General features: G+C 51.1%; 1 protein-coding gene across 4 annotated transcripts in view; it reads left to right on the top strand.

The window, feature by feature from the left end:
* Nucleotides 1-26,810, top strand: part of ATP6V1C2 (ATPase H+ transporting V1 subunit C2) — a 50,105-nt gene that overhangs the window by 18,589 nt on the left and 4,706 nt on the right. Inside the window, exons 4-13 of one of the 4 annotated variants that reach the window (XM_072938207.1) lie at nucleotides 6,416-6,501; nucleotides 7,368-7,397; nucleotides 13,336-13,430; nucleotides 16,624-16,715; nucleotides 18,917-19,015; nucleotides 19,630-19,698; nucleotides 22,176-22,268; nucleotides 22,379-22,472; nucleotides 25,239-25,376; nucleotides 26,230-26,327. In XM_072938207.1, coding sequence (XP_072794308.1) covers nucleotides 6,416-6,501; nucleotides 7,368-7,397; nucleotides 13,336-13,430; nucleotides 16,624-16,715; nucleotides 18,917-19,015; nucleotides 19,630-19,698; nucleotides 22,176-22,268; nucleotides 22,379-22,472; nucleotides 25,239-25,376; nucleotides 26,230-26,327 — 894 coding nt within the window. The remainder of the gene's footprint in view (nucleotides 1-6,415; nucleotides 6,502-7,367; nucleotides 7,398-13,335; nucleotides 13,431-16,623; nucleotides 16,716-18,916; nucleotides 19,016-19,629; nucleotides 19,699-22,175; nucleotides 22,269-22,378; nucleotides 22,473-25,238; nucleotides 25,377-26,229; nucleotides 26,328-26,810) is intronic. The other 3 variants (XM_072938208.1, XM_072938209.1, XM_072938210.1) reach the window with 3 other exon arrangements.

Raw genomic sequence — 26,810 nt, 5'->3', positions numbered from 1 at the left:
TCGACACTGAGGCCAGTCAGCGCTGTATGTGGGGGACTTGGGGTCTGGGTTCCCCACAGCGGGGCACGTTGGGCCCTGGTGTGCCCCCAGCTGCTGCTGGGGAGACCTGTCTTAGAGGCAGTGGGGACAGGTCGGTCCCACTTGATGCTGCGGCCACCAGCAAAGGGACTGAGGACAAGTTTCTCAGCCTCCCTGAGCCTGTTTCCTCAGCTCCTGGGGCTTCACCTCCATTTTCCCGTGAATTCAGCTGAATCTGTGCCAAGTGCCCTTCTGAGGACCGAGGACAGCTCACTAGATGGAGCCACCGTTATCCTTGCTTCAGGACCTCTGGGAAACTCCCTCTGCCCCTGCCTGTCACCTGTTGGCCCTCTCCCCCCAGGCACAGGGTAATTTCCGGAAGGCAGACCGACCTTAGCCTGCTTTGCTTGAATTATCCAGAAAACCCAGGAAAGGGAGAAAGCTCTCTATTTCGCGTCAGGTAGAGCTGAGGGCCTCCTCCCTCCTCAGTCCCGCCCCGCCCCGCCTCACCCCTGGGTAATGCGCCCACTCCTCCCCCCCACCTTACTCTTTCTCCCCTTGGGGGCTCCCAGATGACTTGCTAGAGTAACAGCAGTTAATTTGAAAGAAATCTTAATGGGTTGTGCCCAGGTAGCATGCCATGCTCTTGTTTCCTTTATTAATTTATTGCTTTGTGTATTTGCAATCCTGTTATTGGCTTATTATTAATACATAACAATGGGATTTTTTAAATCCAAATTTCACTTCTGCAGCCCCACTCCCCAGAGGACACCATTTGAACAGTTGAGTGCCAATCTTTATCAACTTTTCTACACATAATCCAAGCTTGAGTTTTTATGTCTTTTGTTTTCTACAAAAATATGGTCATGACCCTCAATGCTGTTTTATTTGCTTTTTCCCTCTTGCTGCACGATGTACGGCCTTTCATGACAAGCCGTGAGAGGCCGGCCTCACTGGTTTTTAGAGACTTCTTGGTGATCCGTGATATCCCCTGGGTCCCTGTTGGTAACACTGAGATGGCTTCCTGTCTTCTGCAGTTACAAACCATTCTGCAGGGCACATCCTTGTGCACATGGTTTTGTGTGCAGGAGCCGGTGTATCAGAGGGACCAATTCCTAGAAGTAGAATCCTGGGCAAAAATATCTCTGTTAAAAATGTTTGATTGATATTCTGAAAATAACTCTCTGACTAAACTATGCCAAAATCAACACCATATCCCATGTCACCCCATATCACAATGGCGTTGGTGTTCCTGTTTCCTAGAGTACTTGCCAGAGCTGAAATTATAAATCTTTTTAATATGCCCTTCTGGTAAGTGAAAAATGCTGTATTACAGCAAGTGAGGTTGAGCTTTTATCTTAATGTTTATGGGCCATTTGTCGTTGCTCTGCCAAGCATTTCACCAGGCCTCACCATTAATGCCTAGTAGTGATTGTGGGCCCTTTTCACGTGTTTATTTGTATATTTGTATATTTCCTTTTGGAGAAATGTCTGTCAAGTCCTCTGCCCATTTTTGAATGAAGTTGTTTGTTTTTCTGTTGTGAGCTTAGTGAATTCTCTATATATTCTGAATATGAATCTCTTATCAGATGATTTGCATATTTTTTCTCCCATGCTGGGAGATGCCTTTTTATTCTGTTGATGTTGGTTTTGACGCACAAAGTTTAAAATTTTTCATCAAGTCCAATTTGTCTATTTCTTTCTCTTGTTGCCTGTGCTTTTGGTGTCCTCTTATTGAAGAAATCATTGCCTCATCCAGCATCGTGAAGTTTTTGCCTTATGATTTATTCTGAACGTTTTATAGTTTTAGGTCTTACATTTAGGTCTTTGATCCACTTTGAGTTAATTTTTACATATGGTGTTAGGTAAGGGTTTAACTTATTCTTTTACACATTGATGTCTACTTTTCCCAGCACCATTTGTTGAAGTAATTGCCCTTTTCCCATTGAATGCTATCGACACTTTTGTCAAAAATCATTTGACCATGAGAATTTATTTTTGGGGGTCTCTATTCTATTCCATTGGTCGGTATGTCTCTTTTATACTAGTACCACACTATCTTTTTTCTTTAAATTCTGAATAGTCTTTATTTTAATTGAAATATAGTCAGTTTACAATGTTATGTCAATTTATGGTGTACAGCATAATGTTTCAGTCATACATATATATACATATATTCATTTTCATGATAGATTACTACAAGATATTGAATATAGTTCCCTGTGCTATACAGAAGAAACTTTTGCTTATTTTATATATAGTAGTTAGTATCTGCAAATTTCAAACTCCTAATTTATCCTTTTCCTCCCCCTTCATCCCCTGGTAACCATGTTTGTTCTCTCTGTGTGTCTGTTTCTGTTTTATAAGTAAGTACATTTGTGTCTTTTTTTTTTTTAGATTCCACATATAAGCGATATCATATGGTATTTTTCTTTCTCTTTCTGGCTTACCTAGGATGACGATCTCCAGGTTCATCCATGTTGCTGCAAATGGCATTATTTCATTCTTTTTAAGGACTGAGTAGTATTCCATTGTATGTATACACCACATCTTCTTTATTCATCATGCTATCTTGATTTCTGTGGATTTGTAGTAAGTTTTGAAATCAGGAAGTGTCAGTCTTTCAGCTTTGTACTTATTTCTTCAAATATTCTCTCTGCCCCTTTCTCTCTCTTCTTCTGGGACTACTGCAGTGCATATATTGGTCCATTTAATGGTGTCTCATGAGTTCTTTAGGCTCTGTTCACTTGTCTTCAATCCTTTTTCTTTCCATTCCTCAGACTCAATAATTTCCATTGTCCTACTTTCAAGTTTTCTGAGACTTTCTTCCGCTCAAATCTGCCTTTGATTCCCTCTATTTCAGTTATTGTACTTTCCAGCTCCAGAATTTGTTTTGGCTTCTCTTTAGGTTTTCTATTTCTTTACTGATATTTCCATTTTATTCCTACTTTGTTGTCTTAACTTTCTCCAAATCTTCTTTTACTTTTTGAGCATCTTTAAGACAGTTGTTTTAAAGTCTCTGTCCAGTAGATCTGCCATCAGGTCTTTTTCAGGGACAATTTATGATGATTTATATTTTTACTTTGAATGGGCCCTACCATCCTGTTTCTTTGTATGTTTTGTGTGGTTTTTTTTTAACACTGGATATTTGAATCTAATAATGTGGTAGCTCTGGAAATCATATGATCCTGATGTTTTTGTTATTGTTTTTGCTTATTTTTTTTTTAATTGTAGGCTGTCTCTGAGCCAAGGACCAGCCTGAGGTATAAACTTAAGGTCTCCTCAGGTCTTTCCTGAAGCTTTCCCTGGACATGCACAGTCAGTTTCCAATTTTCCCCATATGCACAGTTGTTTTTGAATGTTCTAGTCTTAATGTCTGGCTCCGAAAATGGGAAAAATAGAAAAATAAAGGGAGACGGAAAGGGCACTGGCTCTTTCTATCCCTTGGGAGTCATTTCAGCTGGAGGGGAAGGGGCTTACAACAATGTGGGGGAGGGGTAACAACATGGCCACCTACCTCTTTGTTTCTATATCTGTGATCAAAAACAGCAATCAGAACAGAGCATAAACAACCCAAATATTTAATAGAAAGAATTAGTTATGATACAGCCATGCAATGAAATGCTATGCAGTCCAAGAAAGGAAGGAGGAAGCACTCCTGTGATGTGACAAGTTTTTCACAAGGAACTGTAAAATGGAAAAAGTAAATTTAAAACAGCACATAGACTCTTGGATTCCTGCCAATGAGAAAAATGTTCTGATTTGGTAATACCCCACTTTCTTCATAACTGTAGTTAATGATCACAGCTAGGTCAGGGACATTTTTGTCATGTGCAGTAAGTGGTTTTTCCAGCAGTTAAACTTCATCAGATCATGCTATGCTGAGATGTTCCACGGTGGTGCATGCCTAGGGGCAGGCTGGGGTGGTACCTGTTATAGTTAGAAGCCCCAGAGGCTAGAATCGGGAACAGCAGAGTCATTCATAACATGGTAAGTGAGTTCTGCTTTTAAGTTGATTAAGAAGGAAGCATGTGTGTTATTTAAGTGCTATGAAGTGCCAGAGTTCATTTATTCACTTAACAAACATCTCCTGAACAGCTGCTGTGCATCTGGAATTGCGATCAGGGCTGGAGTTCCTACTACCTTCGCCTAAAGAGATTACTCAAAGTATCACAGAGGAAATGGTAATAGGAGACAGCAACCTCTGGGCAGCACTAAAATAATGATAAAGAAGGACAGTTGACAGCATCAGATAGCAGCTCACTGAGAGTGGGGACTGTTTTGTTATAGCATCGATGTTCATAGCACTATAATATATGGAATTTAATATATAGAATTTTCTAAATGAATGAGTGAATGAACGAATGAATTTATCGAGTCAGTGTTCTAACAGATAACAGAAAACACACTCCAATTAGGATAATTGGAGAAGGGTCTATTCATAAAGGGGCCTATAGTTGTGTGTGGGCTGTGAGAGGAACACGAGGGTTAGTGCGGGAACCCAGGTTGATGGAAAGGCATTGTCATACACCTAGGCTGGAGAGGATGAGAGGAGAGCGGTTACTGGAACTGGAGGGAACCAGATTCCCGCTCTCCCTCCCTCCTATCTCCTGTCAAATCTACTGGGGAGCCCAGCTGTAACCACCAGGCTGCCAAGAGCACATCTGTAGATACCTGCCACAAACTCCTGGGGACCTGCTTCTTTACAAGCATTGCCTCAAACTCTGTGAAATGAGGAGTATCACCCCCATTTTGCTGAGGAAACAGAATGAGATTAGCTGGGTACGTTGCCCCAGTTATCATTCGAAAGATGCAGAACTACTGACCTAAGAAATGCCAAAACATTTGTGGAAATTTAAGCCCAGGATGGACCATGGTGACCATAAAGACAGCAGTGTGGCCTCATGGCCCAGAGCCTTGGGCTCCAAGGACAGACCAGGGAGTTGGGAGGTGAATTACTTTTCTGGGCCACAGTCTTTCCATCTGTAAAATGGGATGTGACCCATCTTCAAGAATTTTTGTGATGATTCAATAACAAGGATTATAGAACTTGGCACTTGGTAAACCCTAAACAGCAGGTGCTATCAAAAGAAAACCTCAACTCATATAAACCATGGAAGGGTTAAGTTTTGGGAAATAGGCCAAAATGCAAAGCAAGTGTTTCTTCTTGGGTGGTTCATTTTTTGTTACTTTATACTTGTATTTTTCAGTTTTTGACCATAAACATGTATTAGTCTGATATGAAAACAAGTTGCTTTCCCCCGCCCCTGCCTCCATTCATCCTCCTTTCCATCCTTCCTTCTTTCCCTCCCTTCCTCCCTCTCGCCCTTTAATCTGGGGCCTTTCTGTGCCCTCTGCCTGTCTTCTGTGTGGGGTCCTAACCCCCTGGACTCCGTGCTCTGAGTGGCCACATGGCTAGTGCCTGCAACAGTAGAAGACCAAATTCGCCATTTGGAATTCAGTGACCTAATCCACCTCCTTGCAAACATCCCCTCCCTCCTGGGAGCCGGGAGAGTGATGAGTGAGGGCCTGAGGCAAAGATGTAGCTGTTAAGAACTTTTAGACTTTGATCCTAGTTGGCATGTTTCCAACTGGACTTCTAGTGGCTCAGCTGCCAGGAACGGACACCCTTGGCTATGAGATGCTTGGTGCCTGATTAGTTATATTAATATTTATCACAGTCCTGCAAAATAGGTATTATCTGCATTTTCCAGAGAAGAGAACTGAGGCTCAAAGAGATTAAATAGATCTGGCCGAAATCATCCATCCGGCAGAGCCATAGTGAATTTGAGCCCTTCTGCTTCCAAATCCCATAATGTCCTTTCCTTTCTCATACTCTCTGAAGTCTTCAGTACATTTTCTGGAGACTTTAAGTTTTCATTTTCTCATGATCAAAACAATACTGGATCATAATAGAAAATATGTGAAGCAGGAAGAACCTGTTCACATAGTTACAGCCATACTGTCTACAAATTTGTATCTTGATTATTTTTCCAAGTAACATTATAATACTTGCCTTGTTCCACGAAACTAGAAATTCTTTGTAAACCTTATTTTCAATGGCTGCTTAATAATCCCTCTGCTGGGTATCCCATCATTAATTTAAACAATCCTCTATTGTCGAACCTTCCAGTGGTTTCCAGTTTTTCAGTCAGCCACATTGCTGTGAAGGACATCTTCTTATTCAGAAAGCCTTTTCTGTTTGTCCTATTTCCTTAAGATAGTTTCCCAGAAGTGGAAATACTGGTTCAAGTACTTGTTCGCAAGTGGAGCCCTCACATGTATTGCCAGATTATTCTCCCAAAAGGTGGCCCCATTCCTTTTCCCGCCAGCGGAGAGTGAGAGGATTCTGAGGGTGGGTTCCTGCTCTAACCGTCTTTTATTTCTTTCCCCAAAGCCTCATAAAGAGAATGGCCCAGAGCGTGGTGGAAGTTATGGAAGATGCGAAGGGGAAGGTCCAGGAGAACCTCCTGGCCAACGGAGGTAGGCCCCGGTCCCTGAAGCGCACTTTCATGGCACTTTCCCAGCTCATTCCTGCCCATTGGTGGCCCCAGCTGTGGCCACACATATTGGCGGAAATGATCCAGTCACCACGGAGGCTCCAAACTGACACATGGGATGGGCCATCCACCCCACTTAGAGCTCAGTGGCGCTGCTCTTTTGAGGACGAGCCCCTTTACAAGCATATGATCCTCTGTCTCATTCTAAAGGGTCTAATGGTTGGTGTCCCCGCCACCACCTTCTCTATCAGCCTCTGCTCCGTCCCACGTGGAATATTTCATCCCTGTCCCCCAGTCGATTTATCCCTTTCCCTAAATGAGGCTGGAAAGTACCTTCATTGCTGAGGAAAGCCTCAAATCTAAGCCTTCCATTGTGCCCAGTAAATAGATGAGGTTTAAGCCAAAAACGCTTTGTGTAGCGTGTTTGCATGTGGAATTTCTGTTTGTATTTGGACTCTCCTCTGTGCTAATAGGATAAATACTTAGATTCCAATGTCGTTTTGGTCCATTAATTATGGACATACAATCAGTGCACTTAAAATATGCAGGACAAAATTTCTGAGGCTTAGGAAACCTCAGAATTAGATGCTCATCTGTAGAGTGACTCTATGCGTGAGTATATCCTGAAAAATGAAAGCATATATTCCATAATTCACATTTCTATTATTTATGGCATAGAAATTCACATTTATTCCCCCTAGGAACATTGGAAAGCTTTTTATTAATTTTATTAAATTTATTTTTTTATAATTTTTATTAAATTGATAAATGGAAATGCCCACAGTCCCCAGTCTGAACCTGGTTTTGTATGTGAATGTGGTCTAATAACTTCACCTTATTACATTGCAGGTTTGAAGGAAAAAATGAAATATCTAAAGAGTAGGTTGTGCGTTGTTTGCCGTGTGCGTGCCCGGTGTGACCCCGCATGTCCTGGGGAAAGGGGAATTTCAGTCTGGTTGTGGGGATACAGTGACCAGGTTATGATGGATTTCTCAAGTGACAACCTCACAGCTTGGTCACCTTATCCAGATAACACAGAGAGCAACTTCCTTTTTCCTTCCCCTCTTTCCTGCGTCTCCCTTGCCTCCCCCAGCAGCCCCGCATGCCTCCCGGAATGGAGAATGCTTTGACCCCGGAGCTCAAGACGGGCTTTTGTATCTTCTGGTTGTTGGTCTGCTTTTTGCCCTGATGGCTGTCCCCAGCATCCTCCCGCCTGCTCTTGGAGGCTGGCCATCTTGTGGACCCTGACAGCTTAAATGCCAAGCTTGGCTTTGTGCTGCTTTGATTGGGGTTCATTGATACCAGGAGCCTTCTTCCCTCGAGCCGTTGGGGCAGTCCCTGTGACCAAAAAGGCCATTTCTCATTTCTGGCTTAGAAGGTGCCATTTGCTTTGGGGCTTCTCCAGTCCACTCAGACTGGTGGAATTAAAGCCAGCAAATCCTTTTTGGATGAACACAAATCTTTATGGATTTAGAAGTTACCAAAATGCCTTCCCAAATGCAATCTGTTAGTTACACTGAGATTTCTTGCTGATGTTAATTTAAAAAATTATTTTGTTCAAGTGATCAACTGGTCTTACTTCCCAGCAGGTGACTCACGGGGCCCTAGACCGAAGAGCTGACTTAACAGTAGAGAGCTACTTTTCTATGTAAAAACTTGGTCTTTAGGAATCGAGGATTCAAGTTCACATTAAAAGTGATCAGAATGCTTACATTCTACTCAAAATTCAGGTCAATTAAAATTAGATGTTATCATTACACAGTATCCATCCCCTGTTCACATAGCACCGAGCCGGCTGCCTTTCTTCTCAGGAGAGAACTCAGCTTTATCTGTGTGTATATGTCATTATCTCTAGGCCTCCTGGAAGTCGGGGCCCCACACCTTGCAAGACTAGAGCTTCTCAGTCCTGTTCTGTACACCAGCCCTATGCAAACAGAGGTCAGGGCGCTGGGCAGAGCACGTGGCCGACTCCTAAACCTTCATAAAGGCTCTGAAAAGTGCTCCTACCAAGAGGCCTTCCAAACAACTTAGTTTGGCTCAGGCTTTCCTGATATTATTTGAATGGGGAAATATTTTTTGTCTGCAGAGCATCCATGTTAACTAGTGACTGTCAGAATTCACTGGAGGAATTCAGTGTTGTCCCCTGCCAGTGGGATTTTAACCTGACCTCCTCCAGGACACACCTGGGACTTGGGGGCAGTGTTTCCTGGCAGGCCAGCAGCACCAGCCTGGAAGCAGTCAGGCCTAGTCCCTTGAGACCTTAGCAGGCCACCTCCCTGGGACTTGATTTTCTCACCTGTCAATGGACTTAATCTCTTTCCGGACTCTTTGCTTTGCCCGGGCACCTTTTGTTTTTGTTGGTTCTTTGCCTTTTGCTACGCTTCAAGAGTGGAAGGACACAGACGTGTTGGATTGCAGCAGACGCTGAGCAAACACACCGTGGTCTGGCCCGGGCCCTAGACTGTGCGGAGTCATAACCCGCTGGAGGGGTCCTTCATTCTGCTGCTGCCCGGAAGGCCTTGTTTTGGTTCTTAGATGAGATCATTGTTGCTCAAGAGCAGCCACCTGTGTCCAGCGTGTTTTGATTCGGAGTGAGCTTACCCGGTTCCTGGTCTGACCTCATAGTTCCTCGATCCAAGCCCCGCACTGCTCCCTGGAGCCCAGGCCTCGCTGACTTCAGCGGGGTGGGGTGGTGGGGGCTGTCCTTTCCTGATCAGGCGGAGAGGCAGCCGCAGAGCTGGGAGCACGGGGAGGCCCGGGGGCTGCTGCATTGTTGTTGTTTTTTTTTTTCCTTTAACAGAATTTTTTTGGGAGCGTGGGGAGGGGAGGTAGTTAGGTTTGTCTATTTGTTTCTTTTCTTTTCTTTCTTTTTTTTTTAGCAGAGGTGCTGGGGATTGAGCCCAGGACCTCATGCATGCTAAGCACACACTCTGCCCTCCAGGCTGCTCCTTTCTAAAGGGGAGGATGGTCCCCAGACCACATTCTTACCAAAGGCAATGTGCGTGGAGGAGGCAAAACCGCCCTTGGATGCTTGAGCCAGGGCAAGGGGCAGGGTCTGGAGCTGGAGCCAGTGCTCTGGACCCGGGAGAGGATTGTGTCAGAGAAGGAGGAAGTCACAGTCACAAACCATAGGTTTCTCGAGGCTTCTGCAGAGATCTTCAGGTCTCCTTATCTAACCTCTGCCCTCCTTCATCAGATCCTTGTGCTTGGCTACTGAGTACCAAACGTGCCGGGTGCTGGTCGTTCAGAGATAATTGCCCTCAGGAGCTCGCGGTCTGGGGGACAGACCCACAGCGCCTTGGGTGCTGGGAAGGACATGGGAACCAAGTGCTTGGGAGCATCCATGAGGAGACGGGCTAAGTCTTTAAGGAACTACAGGAGTTCAAGTGGAAAGGCGGGTGCATTCTCCTTGGTCTGAGTGCCATGAAGGCCTTGGAATTTGTGAAAATGCAGGAGATAAGAGCTTGTCTGAAATGTATCTCTTCCAAGCGACCGGATAGTGTTAGTACAATAACCCGGGTTATTAGGAAGATTCTTGTATAGGGGACTTGCTCCCTGCTGGGCCCTGTCCCAGGCTCTGGGGACACAGAGATAGTCAACTGCTCTCAAGCAGCAGAAAGAGCAAGGGACTTGAGGGTGACCGTGTGGTGTCCTTATTGTGATGGGACAGGTGAGCATCTGCAGGATAGTGGGACAGGCTTTCAGCAGTTGGCCTCCATCCTGATTTTGTAGGACAAAGACAGTGGTGAGAGAGAGAATGAGTGGGCTTGGCTTGGGGGGTGGTGTGCCCATGGGGTCTGGTGATGGCGAGGGGGGAGGAAGAGTGGGAGGGGCCCTCGGAGCGCACATCTGCCCAGCATCTGCCCAGGGCGGGTTCTTCCCGGGCCTTTGGGGTGGACGATGGCTCCCACCTGTCAGCGTGTGGCCAGCACAGGAGGCATGTGACCATCATGTAGGGTTCAGTAGCGGGCACAGGGACGACTGCTGGCACACGAGGAGTCTTTTGTGACCTTCTGATTCTGCCTCTGCCATCATCCAGATCTTAATTCAGTTCCTTCCAAGCCTGGATCCTTCCTACAAAGTCACTTCCCTGCTGTAGTGTGGCAATCCCCAAATCCACATTAATAGCAAGTTAATACCAAAATCTGTACCAGTCAGCTTGCGCTGCTGGATCAAAATACTGCAGACCAGAGGCTTAAACTACAGCCATTCATCTCTCACAGTGCTAGAGGCTGGAAGTCCAAGGTCAAGGTGCTCACACGGCCCTTTCTTGGTGCAAGCACAGGGAGAGAGGGAGAGGAAGCTCTCTGGTGTCCCCTTATACGGGCACTAGTCCAATTGGGTCAGAACCCCACCCTTGGTGTCCCAGAGGCACCCTTGTCGAGCCCGGCACCTTTGGAATCTGAAGCAAGGACCTCTCTAAGTCAGTGACCAGAGGTATGGGTGTGTGGTTTTGTGAAGGGGTGACAGTGGGGGGTCCCCGTCCCACTGCAGCGTGGCTGTGCTTGGGGGAGGATGGGGCGGGGGTGGGGGTGTGGCTTCCACGTGCTCACATGCCTCGTCTCATTTTCTGACAGAGGTTACGTAACTCTCTCTACACCAGAGTTTTCTTCTTTCTAAAATGGGGTTAGTAATAGTACTGAGTGGGAGTGAAGAGTAAATGAGATAATTCATGTGTCCTGCCCAGGGTCAACCACCCGTAAGTGTCAGCTACTGCAATGGTCTTCGTCAGCATCGTCATCCTTTTCTTAAGGCCCTTCTGACCCTCTTTGGGCTGACAGCTCTGCCCGCAGGCCGGTTCCCTCCTTTGAGCCCCATTTCATTTCTGTCTGCTTCGTGGGGACCTGTCCACCCACATACCAGACTCATGCTTGTGCCCAGCTGGGCCCAGCTCCTCTCTCCTCTGCTCTCCCCACACTGCTGCCTCCAGGCTGCCGGGCGTGGTGAATGTCCTGTCCTCCCACCCAGCCCCCCAACCTGGAAATCCAGCTGTCCCCCAAGCCTCCTTCGCGCTCCATGGGTGACTGCCCCTGCATCCTGTTGAGTTGGCTCCGGTCTCTATTCCCAGGGCTTTGGCGCCTCTTAGCTTTTCCTCCTCTTTCCCTCAAAGCCCCAGAGAAGCCTCCTCTGAGCACGGATGTCCTTGCCTGGCGACGCAGCCCGCAGAGGCTTGGTGTCCCGGCGGGCTCGGTGAGCCCTCAGCACTGCGGTCAGAGTTGGAGGGATGTGTGTCCACCTCCTGGCACATAAGAGAGGCTCCGTAAGTGAGCCTGGTGTCTTTGTCGCCACAGGAGGAGATGCAAAGGTGACTTTCCCCAACCTCGCCCTGGCCATCCTGTCCCACCTCCGTCCACACTCTCTGGTCCATTGGCTTGACCCAGGGATTCCCTGCGCTCCAGCTGTGATGTTCACTGGTCCACCCTGCCTGACACCCAGCGCCCTCTTTCACTGGCCACCTTCAGCCCCCGCATGAATATGGTGTCCCAGCGAGGCCCTCTGAGCCCCGCCAGGATAGGAGGCGGTGCCGGCTCTCCCGTCCTTCCTCAGCTCCTGCTACCTCGTGTTACTTGGCTCATGGTGCTGCCCTGTTTGACTAGTTGTCTCCCCAGGAAACTGAGCACCTTGACGTCGAGGGGGCTGTGGTTTGCTGTCCAACTGAATGTTGAGGGAGCAGTGATCAGTCCTTTTCATCTGCGTGAGGATACACTGGGAAGGGCCGGCGTCCACATCACCTAGGGGAGAATCCAAATAGCAAGGCCCATTTTTCTGGGGTTCAAGGAATTCTGGGGGCCACCTTAGCATGTCATACACAAACTGGGGTGTAACCAGCAGCTAGCCCCCCGGGTGGCACCTTTAACTGTGCCTAGAGCTCACCTGAGAAGAATAGGCCCTCAAGGAAGGGGTGTGCAGACACTCCTCTGCGTCCCCACTTCTCAGGTAAAAAGACTGAGGTGCAAAGAGGTTTACTTACTAAAGTGCTCAGGGGCCCCTCAGTGCTGCTGTCTGACCTCCAAGCCCCCTTCTCCACCCACGGCCGGTTAGAGAGAATCACAAACACCCCGAGGACACAGGTTTAGGTTTGTTTTTGGAGAAAGTTAGGGGAAAAAGGAAATTTGTTGAGAAAATGCTGATTTGTTCTACTCACTTCAGGCTTCCGTATAAAGGATATAACCTGACATCCATAGCAGGGATTAAAAACCACAGTCACAAACTCCAGTATTTTGCCAATGTTGAAAACGCCTTCTTTAAATAAAGCAGGCGTTTGTGGCGATGGCCTCTGTCTGGGGCTGGGGTGCAGGGGACAGGAAAGTGGCTCATCTTCCAAGCAGATGGCGCCCGTGATGGGCTGTGGTGTCCTCGGGGGTTGGCCTGAGGCTCTCTGGCGTGCCGGTGGGCACCTCGAAACAGAGTGATAATCCAGCAGGGGGTGTGGCCGAACCAACTGGAAAAGGAGGAGAATGTGCCTGGTGCCTGGAATGTCTGACTTTGCAGCCACCTCCTGGGAAGCAGGACCTCCCTCACGCCCGTCTCTGGGGCGGCAGTTTGAGAGTCTGGGCGCAGGAGTGCACCTGTTACAGCGTCCCCGGGGCTGTGACGGACTCTCCCGAGGGGTTTAGGGGCTGCCGACCGTCCTGGCTGGTGGGCAGCTAGCTGGCTCGACCCTCTGCTCCTGCGGGGAAAGTCTCCTCTCCTGGAGGGAGCCCTGAGTCTGTCTTTCCGTTTCTCTAATTACTTCCTTGGTTTAAGGGGTGATGCTCGGCTTGGGTGAGACGTGGGCAGTCTGCTCGTCTGCTGAAGTGTGTCTGTGTTCTTGCAGTTGACTTAACATCCTTCGTGACTCGCTTTGAATGGGACATGGCCAAGTACCCTGTGAAGCAGCCGCTGGTGAGCGTGGTGGACACCATAGCGAAGGTAAGAGAAGGGCCTCCTCCTGGGGGACAGTTACACTTCTGTGACAGGGGACATTGATGATCTGGGGGGATCTACACTGTGTTTAGATTCTAGCAAAGCCAAGAGGGACTTTCCAGGAGGCCAGGGGGGAGGCTGGGTGGGTTCTTTCCCTGCCCAGTGACCCTGAGTGGGGTTCCTCCCCATCTTGCCAGCCCTGATTGGGTCCCAGTGAGTTTCTGAGGTGGCCCTCCATATCCCGGGCAAGGTCAGAGACCTTTGGGTTTCAGGGCAGCCCTGAAATGGGTTGCTGATCACCTGTCCACCCTACACCTCTTCCAGACCTGTTACTTGGCAGGATGGTTGCATCTTATAGGGCACTCCTCTCGACGGATGCTCTGAGCCACCAGTGTTCTGACCCCAGATCCTGGTGCCCATTCACTATGCTCCCCTTTGAGAGGTGCTGATGGAGAAGTCAGCCCTGCCCAGTCACCTTGACCCCAGGGAGGACAGTGAGCACTGCCCCCGTGATTTCACCATCTCGGTGAGTGGTGGCCTCCGGTCCTGTTTCTTAAATAAAAGCACAGAGGCAGAGCCCTCTGGGGACAGTGCAGGTGCCCCCCAGTGTGTTGGCCCCTGCTGGTCTCCCTGAGGGTAGCGCTGATGAAGATTCAGAGGTTTAGGCTGCTGTTTGTAACCGCTGTCCCTCACTCCCTCCAAATACACGAAGCCCCTAAAAGGTGATGTCTCCCATGGCTGGGCGGCTGGGAGAACATCTCAGCCAGACCAGGAACAAAGCCTTCCTGTTGTCTCAGGGCGGCAGAGCCACTCAGGTGTGGCTGGGCGGCTCAGATGACAGAGATGGGCCGCCAGGACCCACCCCTGTGTAGTCCTGCAGATCTCCTGCTGGCAGGCTGGTGCCCGGCCTGTGTCTCTGGGGACGCAGGTGGGGCCAGGAAGCTCGGGAATCTGAGTGTGGCTCACTGGGCATCCCTTACATCACAGAGGTCCCAGCCCCTCCTGGGACAATTAGGCAGTGATTCTGGAAGGGTCTTCAAGGAGGGGCTCTCAGAGCACCTGTGTCAGGTGCGGCATCCGGGAGGGCATGGTGTACCCCCACTCCAAACCTGGAAGTACACGGTAGTTTGTGGGGCTGGCCACACCCCACCCAGCGCGAGTGAGGCGAGGCTGAGCAGGGCAGGGTGGGCAGGGCTGTGCTCTACGCCCACTTGGGACAGTGCTCACTGGCATGGCTGTTCTGGGGATGCAGGCAGTGATGAGGGCTCTGGGCACATCGGGGCTTCGGCTGATTGGGGAGCAGAGCAGTTGTAGAGGACAGAACCCGGCTTCTTCTAGTCCTGGGGACCCAGAGAGTGACTTTGGCAGGAAAACTTGGCTAGCACTCCCCCTGTGCCTGGAACCACACTGGGCTGTTATGTCCCACGTCACCCCTATGGGCCAGGTATCACCTTCCTCTGATTTCAGGTGGAGAAGCTGGCTGAGAGGCCGAGTGGCATCTCCCAGGACCTGCAGGTGTAAACAGTACAGCATAACCAGGAAACTGACATGGGCACTGTTGCTATGTGAGGTGTTACCAGTGGGGGAAATGGGTACATGGGATCTCTGTGCACCATTTTTGTAATTTATCATGAATCTATAATCATTTCAAAATAAAAAGGTTCTAAAAATTGTAAGAAAAGTTATAAATCTTATTTTAAAAATCAAACATATCAAAAAGGAAAGATTAAAAACATGAAAGGCCTACCATGACATCACCTACCCCTACCCTTGCAACTCCTGCTCCCTTTAATCTCCCTAAAGGTAACCAATATTTAGGGGGGAAGGTATAGCTCAGCGGTAGAGGGCGTGCTTAGCATGCATGAGGTTCAATCCCCAGTGCTTCCATTAAAAATAAATAAATAAACCTGATTACCTCTCCCTAAAAAAAAGCTTACCAATATTTTAAAGTCCAAAGTGGGTCCTCCCATCTATATAAATATATATATATATTTCAACTCAAAATTGCTCTTGTCCTACAGATTGCCTCCCTCTTCCGTGTAGTGATTCCTGAGATGTTCCGGCAGCAGTCATGATGGGAGATTGTTGTGTTGTTGATGTGGTGTAAATAGTCCTACCGTAGCCAAGTGCAAGAAGCTGCCAGTGAGGTGCCACTGAACGTGGGCTCGAGGAGAGAATCGGGAGGAGAGGGGAGGGGCTCAGACTCCCAGGAGCCGCGGGGACCGGCCCTCGTCCACGGTGGCAGCATGTGTGAACCTACCCGGCGGCACCGTATTCCATGACGTGGGTGCTGTGCTTTGTTGAACCAATTCCACTTCATGGGCTCTGCTGTTAACTTGTGAGCCCCGAGGGGCAGGAACTAGTGTTTTCAATTCCCGACAGCTCCAGACAAGTCAGAAGGGCTCCCTGTGGCGCTGAGCTGCTGGTTTCAGTGACCTCAAAACACTCATTCGCAGTGATCGTCTTAGCAGCTGCTGCGTTTTGAGGGTTTCCCGTGAATTGGGCCTGGTGGGCATTTTTTGTTCACTGTTGTGAGTCCTCGGGGAGGACGTTATCACCCCTGCGGGGCAGATGGGGTCCTGAGGCCGGGCATCGGAAAGCAGGAGAGCTGGGCCTTGGGCCCTCCTTGTCTCACTTCCCTGCCAACTTCAAGAGGGGATCTGAGATGTGTTCCTGAAACTTCCAGAACAGAAGATCTCCTTAATGTCAGGCCAGTGACCTGCCTCTAAACAGAAAAGAGCCTTCCCACCCACGCAGAACAGGAGGGGGCTGCCGTGGGGCACAGCTGGGCCTGGGGCTGGACTGTGATTTGTCCCCATAGAAGCCAGGACAGGGTCAGTCCAAGCTGACCTCTAGCCAAGCCTGAGGGCGTCTGGAGTGGAGACTGTGGGGGCCCAGACCAAAAAATATAGGCTAGAAATTAGGACAAGATTCTGCTTGCTGAGTGATGCTAGAAAAGCCATTTATGTCTCGAGCCTCATATCTGCAAAGTGGGGACAAAATTAATGTCTTCCCTACCCGCCACGGGCTCCCTGTGGGGCCGAGTGCTGGAAGGTCTGGGAGAGCAGACCAATGAGGAAGGTAAGCCACCTGGCCGACGGGCAGGGGTCAGTGTTTTCTCTTAAGTGCACCAGGAGCAGTGTGTGGCAGTTTTGAAAAGTTCCATCCACTCTTTAAAGTCTTTTGCTTTTCTAAATAGCAACTGGCACAGATCGAGACTGATCTGAAGTCCCGAACGGCCGCCTACAACACTCTGAAGACCAACCTGGAGAATCTGGAGAAGAAATCTATGTGAGTAGCCCCGTTCCCTCGCTCCTTGCAGCCTCGGGCCTGGCTGGGCAGCGTCCTGGCTCACTGGGTGAGCCGGCGTCTGTGTCTGTGCTGAGAGAGAGAGCCAGCTAGACACACAGACAGACACAGAGGCACCCCTGCCTCTTCAGGAGCCGCGTGCTGGGGGAGGAGGACCTGGAGCAGATGAGGGGGCTCTGCCTGTGCCCAGAGAGGAGTGTGATGCTGGAAGCTTCTTCGTTTTCTCAACCTCCCTTACTCAGCTCCCTTACTGAGGACACCTGAGGTGTTCTCCCAAACTCCTTCCGTGGAAGCTTTACAGAGGCCCCTCCCCACACCCAGCAGCAAGAGGCTGCATGTGGGAGGGAGGAGCTGCCTGGCCCACAGACACAACTAGTCACCAAGATAGAAGGTAACCGGAGAAGAGCACAAACCCAGGGTCATGACAGCAGTGACTATCTTGTGAGGTAGTGAGCACCCTGTTGTTGGAGGTATGTAAGAAGAAGCCTCCTGCTGGGGAGGCTGGAGGTCTCTCTTGAGCAGGGCTGTGTTGGCATGGGGGGATCCTCCCAGTCTCCCCCGATAGTGGATCTGATTTTGTTGGCAGTTCTGTGAAAACTCCAGAGAAGGGCAGTGGCCCTCGGGAGCTCAGAACCAGCTGTCCCCTCATATGGCCACCCCTCTGATGGCTTCACCCTGTGAGCTGCACGCCCCCCCCCACTTCTGTTTTTCTCTTCTGATGGGTACAGGGTCAGCTGTCTCTTGTGAAAAAAGCAAATAGTAAATTAGTGGAAAATTGAAAACCAAAGGGGGAATGCTCTCTAACGAGAAACCACCGTTGTTGGCTGCCTGATTTTGTATCAGAACTAAATGGGCATCAGCTGAGTTCTGCTGCCTCCCTGGCCCTACCAAGGAGGAGTGAGGTGGGCAGAGGGGGAGGGCACCAGCGGCAGAGAGCCCTCAGGGCGACCGTGGCATAGATCTGTCATGGCTCCAATCAGTGGACCTTGGGGACGTTTGACTGCGGGGCCATCACGCCTGGCATCATTCGGGACTTCCTCAGAATTGTTTGGGACTGGAGCAAACCTGGTCCCACCTCTGCAGTCAACTGGTGGAGCTGATTCGTTGTAACAGTGATTGATGGATTGAATGTCTACACTGAGTAAAGGCGGGGAGGGTGAAGAGGGAGAAACCGTCTTCACCACCCTCTTCTGTTAGTCTTTTCCTTCTTTTGTTCAGTGTTCATTAAGCACTTACTATACTCTGGTCTCGTGCCAGGCCCTTAAAATGCAAACCAGAATGAAATATAATTTCTGTAGGGTTCACAATTCATTCATTCAGCAAACGTTTATGGAAAGTTGGCTTTGTTTGCACAGACAGATAAGGCCTGATAGTGTTCAGGACGCGCCGGGAAAGGAAGACAAGTGCAGGTGCCTTTGGAGAGGGATCCTTAGGGCCTCGCAGTGGTGGCTGCGCCGGGGGGGAGAGGAGTGCGGCTCCAGGGCAGACTGGAGAGCCTCTGTAGGGTGGTTTTGACCTAAAGCTTCGGCCTTGGCTAAGGGCTTGAGAACCCTCTCCTCGGGAAGCAGCGGGCACTGATGTGTTCGTTAGCATCATGGCCCACGTGCTGATGCTACAGGCCGTCTTAGTAGCTGTATTTTGGCCCATTTGTTGATACAACAGCCTTGATCCCTGGGCTAAAAATACCATGACCTCGAAGAGACCAGGTTCCACTGGACACATACTAAGCTCCTTCAGGTGACTGTCCCCAGCAGGCCTGTACCTCGTGTAAAGTGAAACGGAGCTCTCTCTGGGTCTGTGTCTGCCCAGGACAGCCCAGGTGGCTCCGAGAGCTGGCCGCTGTGTTGACACTTGAGTAACTTAAGCTGTCCTCCACCAGCAATCCCCTCCCAACAGCCGGCAGTTCACACCCGGGCGGCGCAGGTGACTGGGTGTTGCGTTCAGCTCGGGTGACTGGTGATAGCACCTGGGGTCCTGCCAGCCACAGCACATCTGGCCACCCAGACCCAGAGCCAGGTGGATGCTTAGCCCAAGGCCCCTGCCCCTCCCCAGGGAGCATCCTGAGCCTCCGTTTCCTGCTGCCCCTGCTGTCCCAGCACCTGCGTGTCCTGGGTGTGCCGGGGGTCTGTCTGCTTCCGTGTGCCTTTCTGCTGGTCACACTCCTTTGTCCCTCTTGGATTCAGGGGAAACCTCTTTACTCGGACACTGAGCGATATTGTGAGCAAAGAAGACTTTGTGTTGGATTCCGAGTATCTGATCACACTTCTGGTCATTGTCCCCAAGTAAGTGGGCCAGGAAGGTGGGTGGTTAGGGGTCTCAGCTGGGGCGGGGGATCCCAGAAGGAAGCTAGTCCTGCCCAACTGAGAGGAAGGGGGAGTCCCCCACAGCCAGATCCCGGGGCCCTAAGTGGCAGCCGTGTGGGTGGTAACAGGAGCAGGTGACAGTGCCTGTGGCCGTGACAGCAGTGACAGAAGCAGCCATTCCTTGAGCATCTGCTGTGTGCCCAGTGCCACAGACTGGCACTCACTTCACTCATACCAAGCCTGCGGCGGGGGGCCGGGTACTGTTTCCTTGTCCTGAGGCCAGGGAGGTCAGTCGACTTGCCCAAGGCCACTCAGGGCCACGGTTAGAAAGCTCCCAGCAGGAATCTCTGGCTGAGTCCCTACCATTGGCCCTTTCGTGGCACCTGGGCCCTTTTGGGGAGGCTGGGCCCAGGATGGGGTGGGAGGAAAGCCCCAGTGCCCAATGGTGGAGCCTCAGGGAATGTTTGGGGCTCTCTCTGGCCCCAGCCCTGCTCATCTCAGTTCCTTGGGGAGGGGGATGCAGCTTCCTAAACATTCAGGACACCTCACAGCCTTTTCTTCAAAAATCACTGCCCTGTCCTATTCTCTTGCAGACCAAGCTACGCACAATGGCAGAAAACCTATGAATCCCTCTCTGACATGGTAGTTCCTCGGTCGACCAAGTAAGTGAGATCCCAGCTTGGCCCCAGGGCCTGGGGCTGGGGGACATGTGTCGGTTCTCTGGTACCCAACCACCAAACATGCCCCGAGGGTGCAAGGGCCCTCAGCCCTCCACACTTGTGCCTATCCCTGGAGTTCCTTCATGGCCACACCCAGCCACATGCCGGACTCCCTCCATCTTTCAGAACTCCGCTCTCCTGCCCCCTCCTCCAGGAAGCCCTCCCTGACTACCTTCAGGCAGAGGTTGCCTTCCGCACGTGCGGGGCCTGTGCTACACTCCACTCTGTATTCCCAGCTTAGTGTCGATGCTTCCCCACCTGAGGGTCAAGCAAGCGCCTGGCCATGATGGCCACAGAGCTCAAGCAGGAGAGGAAAACAGTGTCAGTTGTGCGGCCTGCTGGGGTCAGGGCAGGAGCGGCCAGAGAGGGCTGGAAAAGTGACAGGAGAAGGGATAGAGAAACATATTCAAATCGTGAATACCATTCAGCTGGGAAAACCAACTATTTAGAGCTGCCTGCAGGAGCAGGGATAAATCTCATTGTATGATGTTAAGCAGAAAGCAAGTTGTAGAAGAGGACACAGAGCACAAAGCCATTCATTTAAGATCAAAAAATGGATGAAAGTAAACTGTATGTTACTTGGGCCTAGACAGGGACACAGAGCTATGGGGTGTTTAAAGATGAGAAACCCCAAACTCAGCACAGCAGTGACCTTGGGGTGGGGAGGGCACGTGCGGCTTCTACTGTATGAAAATTGTTTTCTTTCTTTCTTTTTTTGTTTAAGTTTTTTTATTTTGATGAAGTTCATCGATTTTTTTCATTTTTTAGTTTTATTAGGTAGAACTGTTACAATTTGACTGCACATTTACAATATATTGCATGTAAACACATACATACAATATACTGCACGTATTTTTTTAGTTTACATTTATGTACTGATCATTGTTACTACTAACAGTTTAGAGCTGTAGCTTTTTAAACTTACATAGTTATCAAAGGAATAAAGCCAACTACAAAATAGGAATCAACACAAGGCAGTAACCAGTCATAGAGGACAGTCGAACGTGTGTACTACACGTATTCAAGAAATCTGTCATCTAAGTTATAAATAATAAGTAGGTCATTTGTGTCCTTTTTTTTTTTTTGATTCCACATATATAAAAATTGTTTTCTGTCTTAAGCTGGGTGGGGGAGACATGGGTATTCGTTAATCTCCATACTTCTTCCTGTGTCTGAAATAGCTTGTCATTTTAAATGATTTGACAGCGAATCTTGGGCAGCCGTGCTGTCATCTGCCTCCCAGCACACGGAGCCCAGTGTGAGGGCAGCCCTGCCCACTCCCATCCCAGCCCGGAAGCCTCTGGCCTGGGGCAACTGCTACAAGGCTGGTTTACCCAGAGTCACAAACTCACAGGAGATAGCCATCTGGAGCTAAACTGAGGGGTGCAGGGAACAGGACGATCACAGCCTGAGGTCACAAGGGGAGACTGGAGGAGTAAGCCAGGGGCCACCCTACCTGCAGGAGGAGGAGGGCATCCAGGCGGGCAGAGGAGCTGGCCCTGGAGGCTGGCCGGCTTGGCAGGAGTGTTCACTCCTCTCCAGGGCCGGCTCTCCATGGCCAAGTGCTGCCCCCCGCCCACCACACTGTCACTGGGAGAGGCTACTTCTGTAGGTGGCCTGGGTCTCAGACAAGAACCCCAGGCCCTTCCTTGTCTGAGGGCACCTGAGAGTCTGCAGAGATGACTGGAAAGGTTTCTAGAACCTGGGGTCAGCCCCTGTGGGTGTGGGCTCTGAGAAGCAGGGAAGGTGACCCGGTCAGCAGGCCCAAGAGAACTGCCTGGGGCCAAGGGCTCCCAGTATCAGGTCATCTGGCCAGCAGGACTCAAAGACACTTAGACCACCAGCCCCAGTGACCTCCATGTTAGGGACAGCAGCCGTAGTGGTCCTACATCAAGGTGTGCCAGGGAGGCCGTGTCCGTTAAACACTGTGACCCTGGATGTGAAATGCCCATTGTGGGATGGTTTCCACCAGCTGGAACTCTGCCTGCTTCATTACAGCCAGGGCACGTCAGAGCCAGGCTCCTACGCACATGAGGTGACTAAGACCTGGGAGCAGCTTGCTCTTGGCCATTTCATGACCAGGAGCCAACCCCAGCTCTGCACAGGTCTCCAGTGTTTTCCTCCCCTTGAGGGCCTGCATTTAGATCACCTGCAGGCCCTGAGACCTCAGCCTGGAGGGTGAGTGGAAGAGGCAGGAGACTATGGCAAGGAGCAGGCAGCCAAAAGCCACACGGCACAGGTGCGAGGAAACAGCGAGGGACATCCCTGGTCTCCTGCCCTCGGCGCCCGGCCACCGGGCTGACTGAGGGGACGCAGTGCCTCTTGCAACGACTCCCTCCCCGGGGGAGAGGACAGGCTCCTCCTGGCCCAGCTCCAGGGCCTGCAGGGGAGTCCGCTGAACAAATGCTTCTCTCCAACAGACTGATTGCCGAGGACAACAACGATGGCCTCTTCACAGTGACTCTGTTTCGAAAAGTGATCGATGATTTCAAAATCAAAGCCAAAGAGAACAAGTAAGAGCTGGCCTCAATGGGCTTCTCCGGGTTTGTTTTGTCTCCACTGGAGGGGTCTCTACTCTGAGTGGGAGCTTCTTAGTGAAGGCCTCTCGTGTGCTTGTTTTAAGGTTCACTGTCCGTGAATTTTACTATGATGAGAAAGAAATTAAAAGGGAAAAGGAAGAGATGACCAGGTTGCTGTCAGATAAGAAGCAACACTATGTGAGTACAAGATACCAGCTGGGAGGGTTTTTGTGCAAGATGTTGGGTGGGCCCCCTCCCACCTGCATCCGAGGTCTGGAGCAGAAGGGCCCTGCCTAGTCCTCACTGCCCAGCTCCCCTCGGGCCCGCTCCCCAGGTGCACACCACCAGGAACATGTGTTCTGCTGGGGCTGCCAGAGCAGGGTCTGGGGGAGGCTGACAAGCACAGGTCACATGGAGGTGGCTTGGACCCGTGAGCTGCAGCGCTGAGCACCTGCCACATGAGCGCGAGCTCACGGAGTCCTGGCACTGCCCTCCGGGAAGGGACTCAGCTCCGTCCTGCGGGGGAGACCCTGAGGCTCTGAGAGACACAGGCATTTGCTCTAGGAGAGGAGCCTGCCTGCCCCGCTGAGGCTGAGCAAGGCCAGGGCTCCAGGAAGGAGCACCTGGGCCCAGAGTGCGCGGTGCCACCACCTGGGAGAGTGCAGCCAGCGGTCACCCCAAAGTCCCTGTCGGTGTGATTTCCGGGCATGATGTGACGTCCTCCGTCACCAGCACCTATATTTACCTCCTCTGTGCTTTTAGCAAAGAGTGAGTGCTTACCCTAGAGACTTCCGACCACAGCCACTCAGAACCTTCTTGTGTGTGAGGGCAGCCGGGCTCGAGAGGGAGAAAAACAAGCGTTCATTTTTGAAATTGGAACAGTGTAGCCTTGAGAAAGCCACTCCTTAAAATGGGCACATTGTGGACGTGGCATCCTCTCGCTGAGCCAGGCAGGCGTGACTGGGTGGGATGTTTCCAGGTACCCGACGACCCCCCCGCCCCAGCCTCTCCAGGGAAGGATCTCAGGGAAGCTTCCAGTTCAGCCTGTAGTGTGGAGGGGAGGGGAGGGGTGAGGAAAGCTGGTGTGTAATCATGAAGCTGCAATTATGTGCTTGGATCCAGAGCAAGTGCTTCCCACGAGGACAAGTGTTTGCCCCGGGCCTTCTCCAGCATCGGGCTGGGGAGTCCTGCACGTCCGGCCTGACCTTTCTGGGTCAGTGGCCTTTCCACAGGGTCTCTGGACAAGTTGCCCCCTCAGGAGTGAGAACCAGCCACGGGGCCCCTGAAGTGGGGCCCTCAGAGCCCCACTGGACAGACCTACCCTGCTCTTTGAGGAAACTGGAACTGACCATATAAAAGTGCCCATAATTTCAGCCCTCCTCCCCACAAGCATCAGCGCGCCTACGTGTGTGGATGTGTTTGTGCACACTGAGGGAACACACACTTAGGTCCACAATCTGTCGGGCTGGGGCTGACGCTCTGGGGCCTAACACGTCTTCCTGAGACAAATGGCTAAGCCGGGGCCCCGTACCCCGGGCCTCAGACTGACTCCCCAGGTCAGAAGGAGGCTCACCGACAAGAGCTGAGGTCGAAAGGGCTTCCTCCTTCAGCTCAGATGGCCCAAAACCCTAATAACCCAGCGGCGTCCCAGCCTTCTCTTTAGCTGAGCCTTCTCCCCACCTGCTACCATCCTGGCCTGAGCGCCCCACGGTGTCTCTCGCTAGTAGCAGCTTTCCCAAGTGTCCGGGGCAGGCCTTGGCACCCACCTCCGCGCTGGCACAGACCCCCAGGGATCGAGGAGATAGACCAGAGCCTGACGCCTGTGCCCTGGTCTCAGGTTGCCTGCTGATGCTTTATCATGTGGTGTAGACTTCTGCACCCCACGCTGCCCCGGGGAGCCCTGCCCCGTCTCTGTCGGCGTGGGGTGGGGACAGACCACCCACTAGCCAGGGAGCAGAGTTCAGCTGGGGTCAGTCCTATCCCAGCCTTTGTTTGTGTTTTTTTTTGTTGTTGTTTTGGGGGATAATTAGGTTTTATTTATTTGTTTGTACTGGGGATTCATTAATCCTTAATGTAAAGTTCAGCTTAACTTTGTCCATAATGTAGATAATAACTCACTGGTTCATTTAAGTTAGTTAAATGCCCATATTAATAATATTAATGAAAACAATAATGAATTTATATCAATAACATTTGTGAAATGTTATTTTCTTAACAACATGCATATAGCTTTGACTATTTTTATGTAGGGATTTTTTTTGTTTTTTGGTGGAAGTCCTGGGGATTGAACCCAGGACCTTGTACTTGCTAAGCATGTGCTCTACCTGCCCACCCTGCCCTGGCTTCTTAAGAATCTCTTTTCCCCTTTAGCCCTTTTGCAGGTGGGTATGACCAGCATCCCGTGTCCTTTTTGTTATTTGCAAACCAGAGGGGATGGGCTAGGTCCCAGGTTTCAGTTCCCTTTGAGAGCACAGGATGGTATTTTTCTGTGCTTTGAACCTGTATGTTTGCAAAGAAAGATGATAAAGGGTGAGATGTCCTCTTGTCATGCCTGGCTGATTTTCTGCATTTGCACGCTTAAGTGCACCCTGGTTGCCAAGGAGGCTACTGTGGGCTGGACTTGGGGAGACGCCTTGGCCGAGCTCAGACAACCCGGCAGGCAGAGCTGGTTCCCCTAAGCCCCCCAGCCTGGGTCTCCTGTTGTAGGGGAGCTCCTGGCCAAGGCCAGGCTGAGGGAGGGGCTGTGGGCCCTGCCTCTGGAATCTGGAGCCCGAGGACTTGAACACCCCACCCCCCAGGAGTGGACGGCACGGCCACACCTCCAGTCCAGCTGGCACGCCAGTCCCAAGGGTGGGCCAGCATTCCTGAACTTGCCTTCACGGCCTTTGAGGCCGTGAGAATGATTTCTGTTTGTTTGTGATGCATGTTTGCTGAAAGATTAATAAATCATTTCTGTGCCTTTAGCATATTTCCAGTGTTGCTCTTAAAAAGGGACCGTCCACCTTCCCGGACCACAAGGTTAAGGTAACCCCGCTAGGGAACCCTGATAGGGCTGCGGCGGGGCAGACCGGCAGAGAGAGAGAGAGTGAGGGCGAGGGTGAGGTAAGCAACCCCCCGGAGCCCTGGGGTTCCCTGGCTCGCATGTCCTTGCCAAGCGCAGTGGTCTTTTGAGAAAAGCAATCCTTGCATTTCCTGTTATCTGATATGGCTTTGAGGTCTTAAATTCAGGGATCCCAGAATCATGCCTTCCTCCTAATCTGCAGGGCCTCTTTGGAGCTGCCCCTCCTCCTTCCCCAGCAATGATTGGTGGGTGCCTTTGTCCTGGCTGGAGGTGGCTGGAGCTGGTGATGGGGCAGGTCCTGGCTGAGGGGTGGCGGTCGGGCAGCCCGGCTCTTTTCCTCTGGGTGCCCTGGCTGGACCCACCCCTGACCTTTTTTGGGCAGTTGTGGGTATCAGGTGGAAGCTCAGAGCCTTTGCTCTGAGACTCTGAGCTTCCCTGGACAACCAGCCACGCCAGCATCAGTGATAGCAGCTATGGCCCCGTGAAATGGGGCTGTGAGGAACCCTCTGGAAGTGGCAGCTGGTGGATGATGCCATGAGCTGGGGCAGAGCCTTCGAGGAGGGGGGCTCCTTGGCAGTGCAGTGTCAGACAGAAGCCTGCCAGCTGCCTGCTGGAAGCCCTGAGGTCAGGGGCTGTTCAGCCCCGCAGCCTGGTCGGTGGTGGCCCCTCGCATGTGCCGGGTGGCTGGCCCACTGAGCGTCCCTGGCACCAGGCGCCCTCGAGAACGTGGGCCTGGGCCTCGCCCTGGCCTCATCCAACCGATGGGCTGCTTCTGCTGGCCCCTGGGCATTTCTTCTCAGCTCCAGGCTCAGCTCTGTCAAAACCCATGTCCTTTGTTGGCCTGGCATCAGGGAGAGTGGCCCTGAGGGGTCACCCACTCTCCTGTCTCTGCAGGGCCCCTTGCTCCGATGGCTCAAGGTGAACTTCAGTGAAGCCTTTATCGCCTGGATCCACATCAAGGCGTTGAGAGTGTTTGTGGAGTCCGTGCTCAGGTGCGTGGAGGAGATGTCCGTCCTGGGCTGTCCTGCAGCGGGGAGGTCGGGAGGGGCCAGCCCTGGGGCCACTTGGGCTCTGCCTTCCCCCTTCTGGCCCCTCCAGCCTCCTCTAGGACATGCCCTGGCCGTCCTGCCCTCTTCCTCCACTCCTTCTGGCTCTTGGCAACAGGCTTAGGGTTTGCTGAGTCAAGTTAACCTTCCCTCAGCCCTGAGGCCCCCTGCTGTCCGGTGCTCTGTGCAGCCTTCTAGGGCCCAGTGGCTCTTGGAAGAAACACCAGCACTGTCTCTGTCCTGGACCTTTGACGCCCAGCCCTCATGACAGCACAAAACTAAACCCAAACCCAACCCAACCCACAACACAACTTGTTTTACCTTTTTTTTTTTAACAAAAATTTGCTGTGGGAAACTTAGAAACAATAGATAAGCAAAAAGGATGAATAAAAATCACCTGTAACTTTAACACCAAGAGGAAATACTGCT

The sequence above is a fragment of the Vicugna pacos genome, chromosome 15, assembly GCF_048564905.1.
Source record: "Vicugna pacos chromosome 15, VicPac4, whole genome shotgun sequence".
Classification (NCBI taxonomy): domain Eukaryota; kingdom Metazoa; phylum Chordata; class Mammalia; order Artiodactyla; family Camelidae; genus Vicugna; species Vicugna pacos.
The sequence above is the reverse complement of the archived record's forward strand: the minus strand, read 5'-3'. Positions and strand labels throughout refer to the sequence as shown.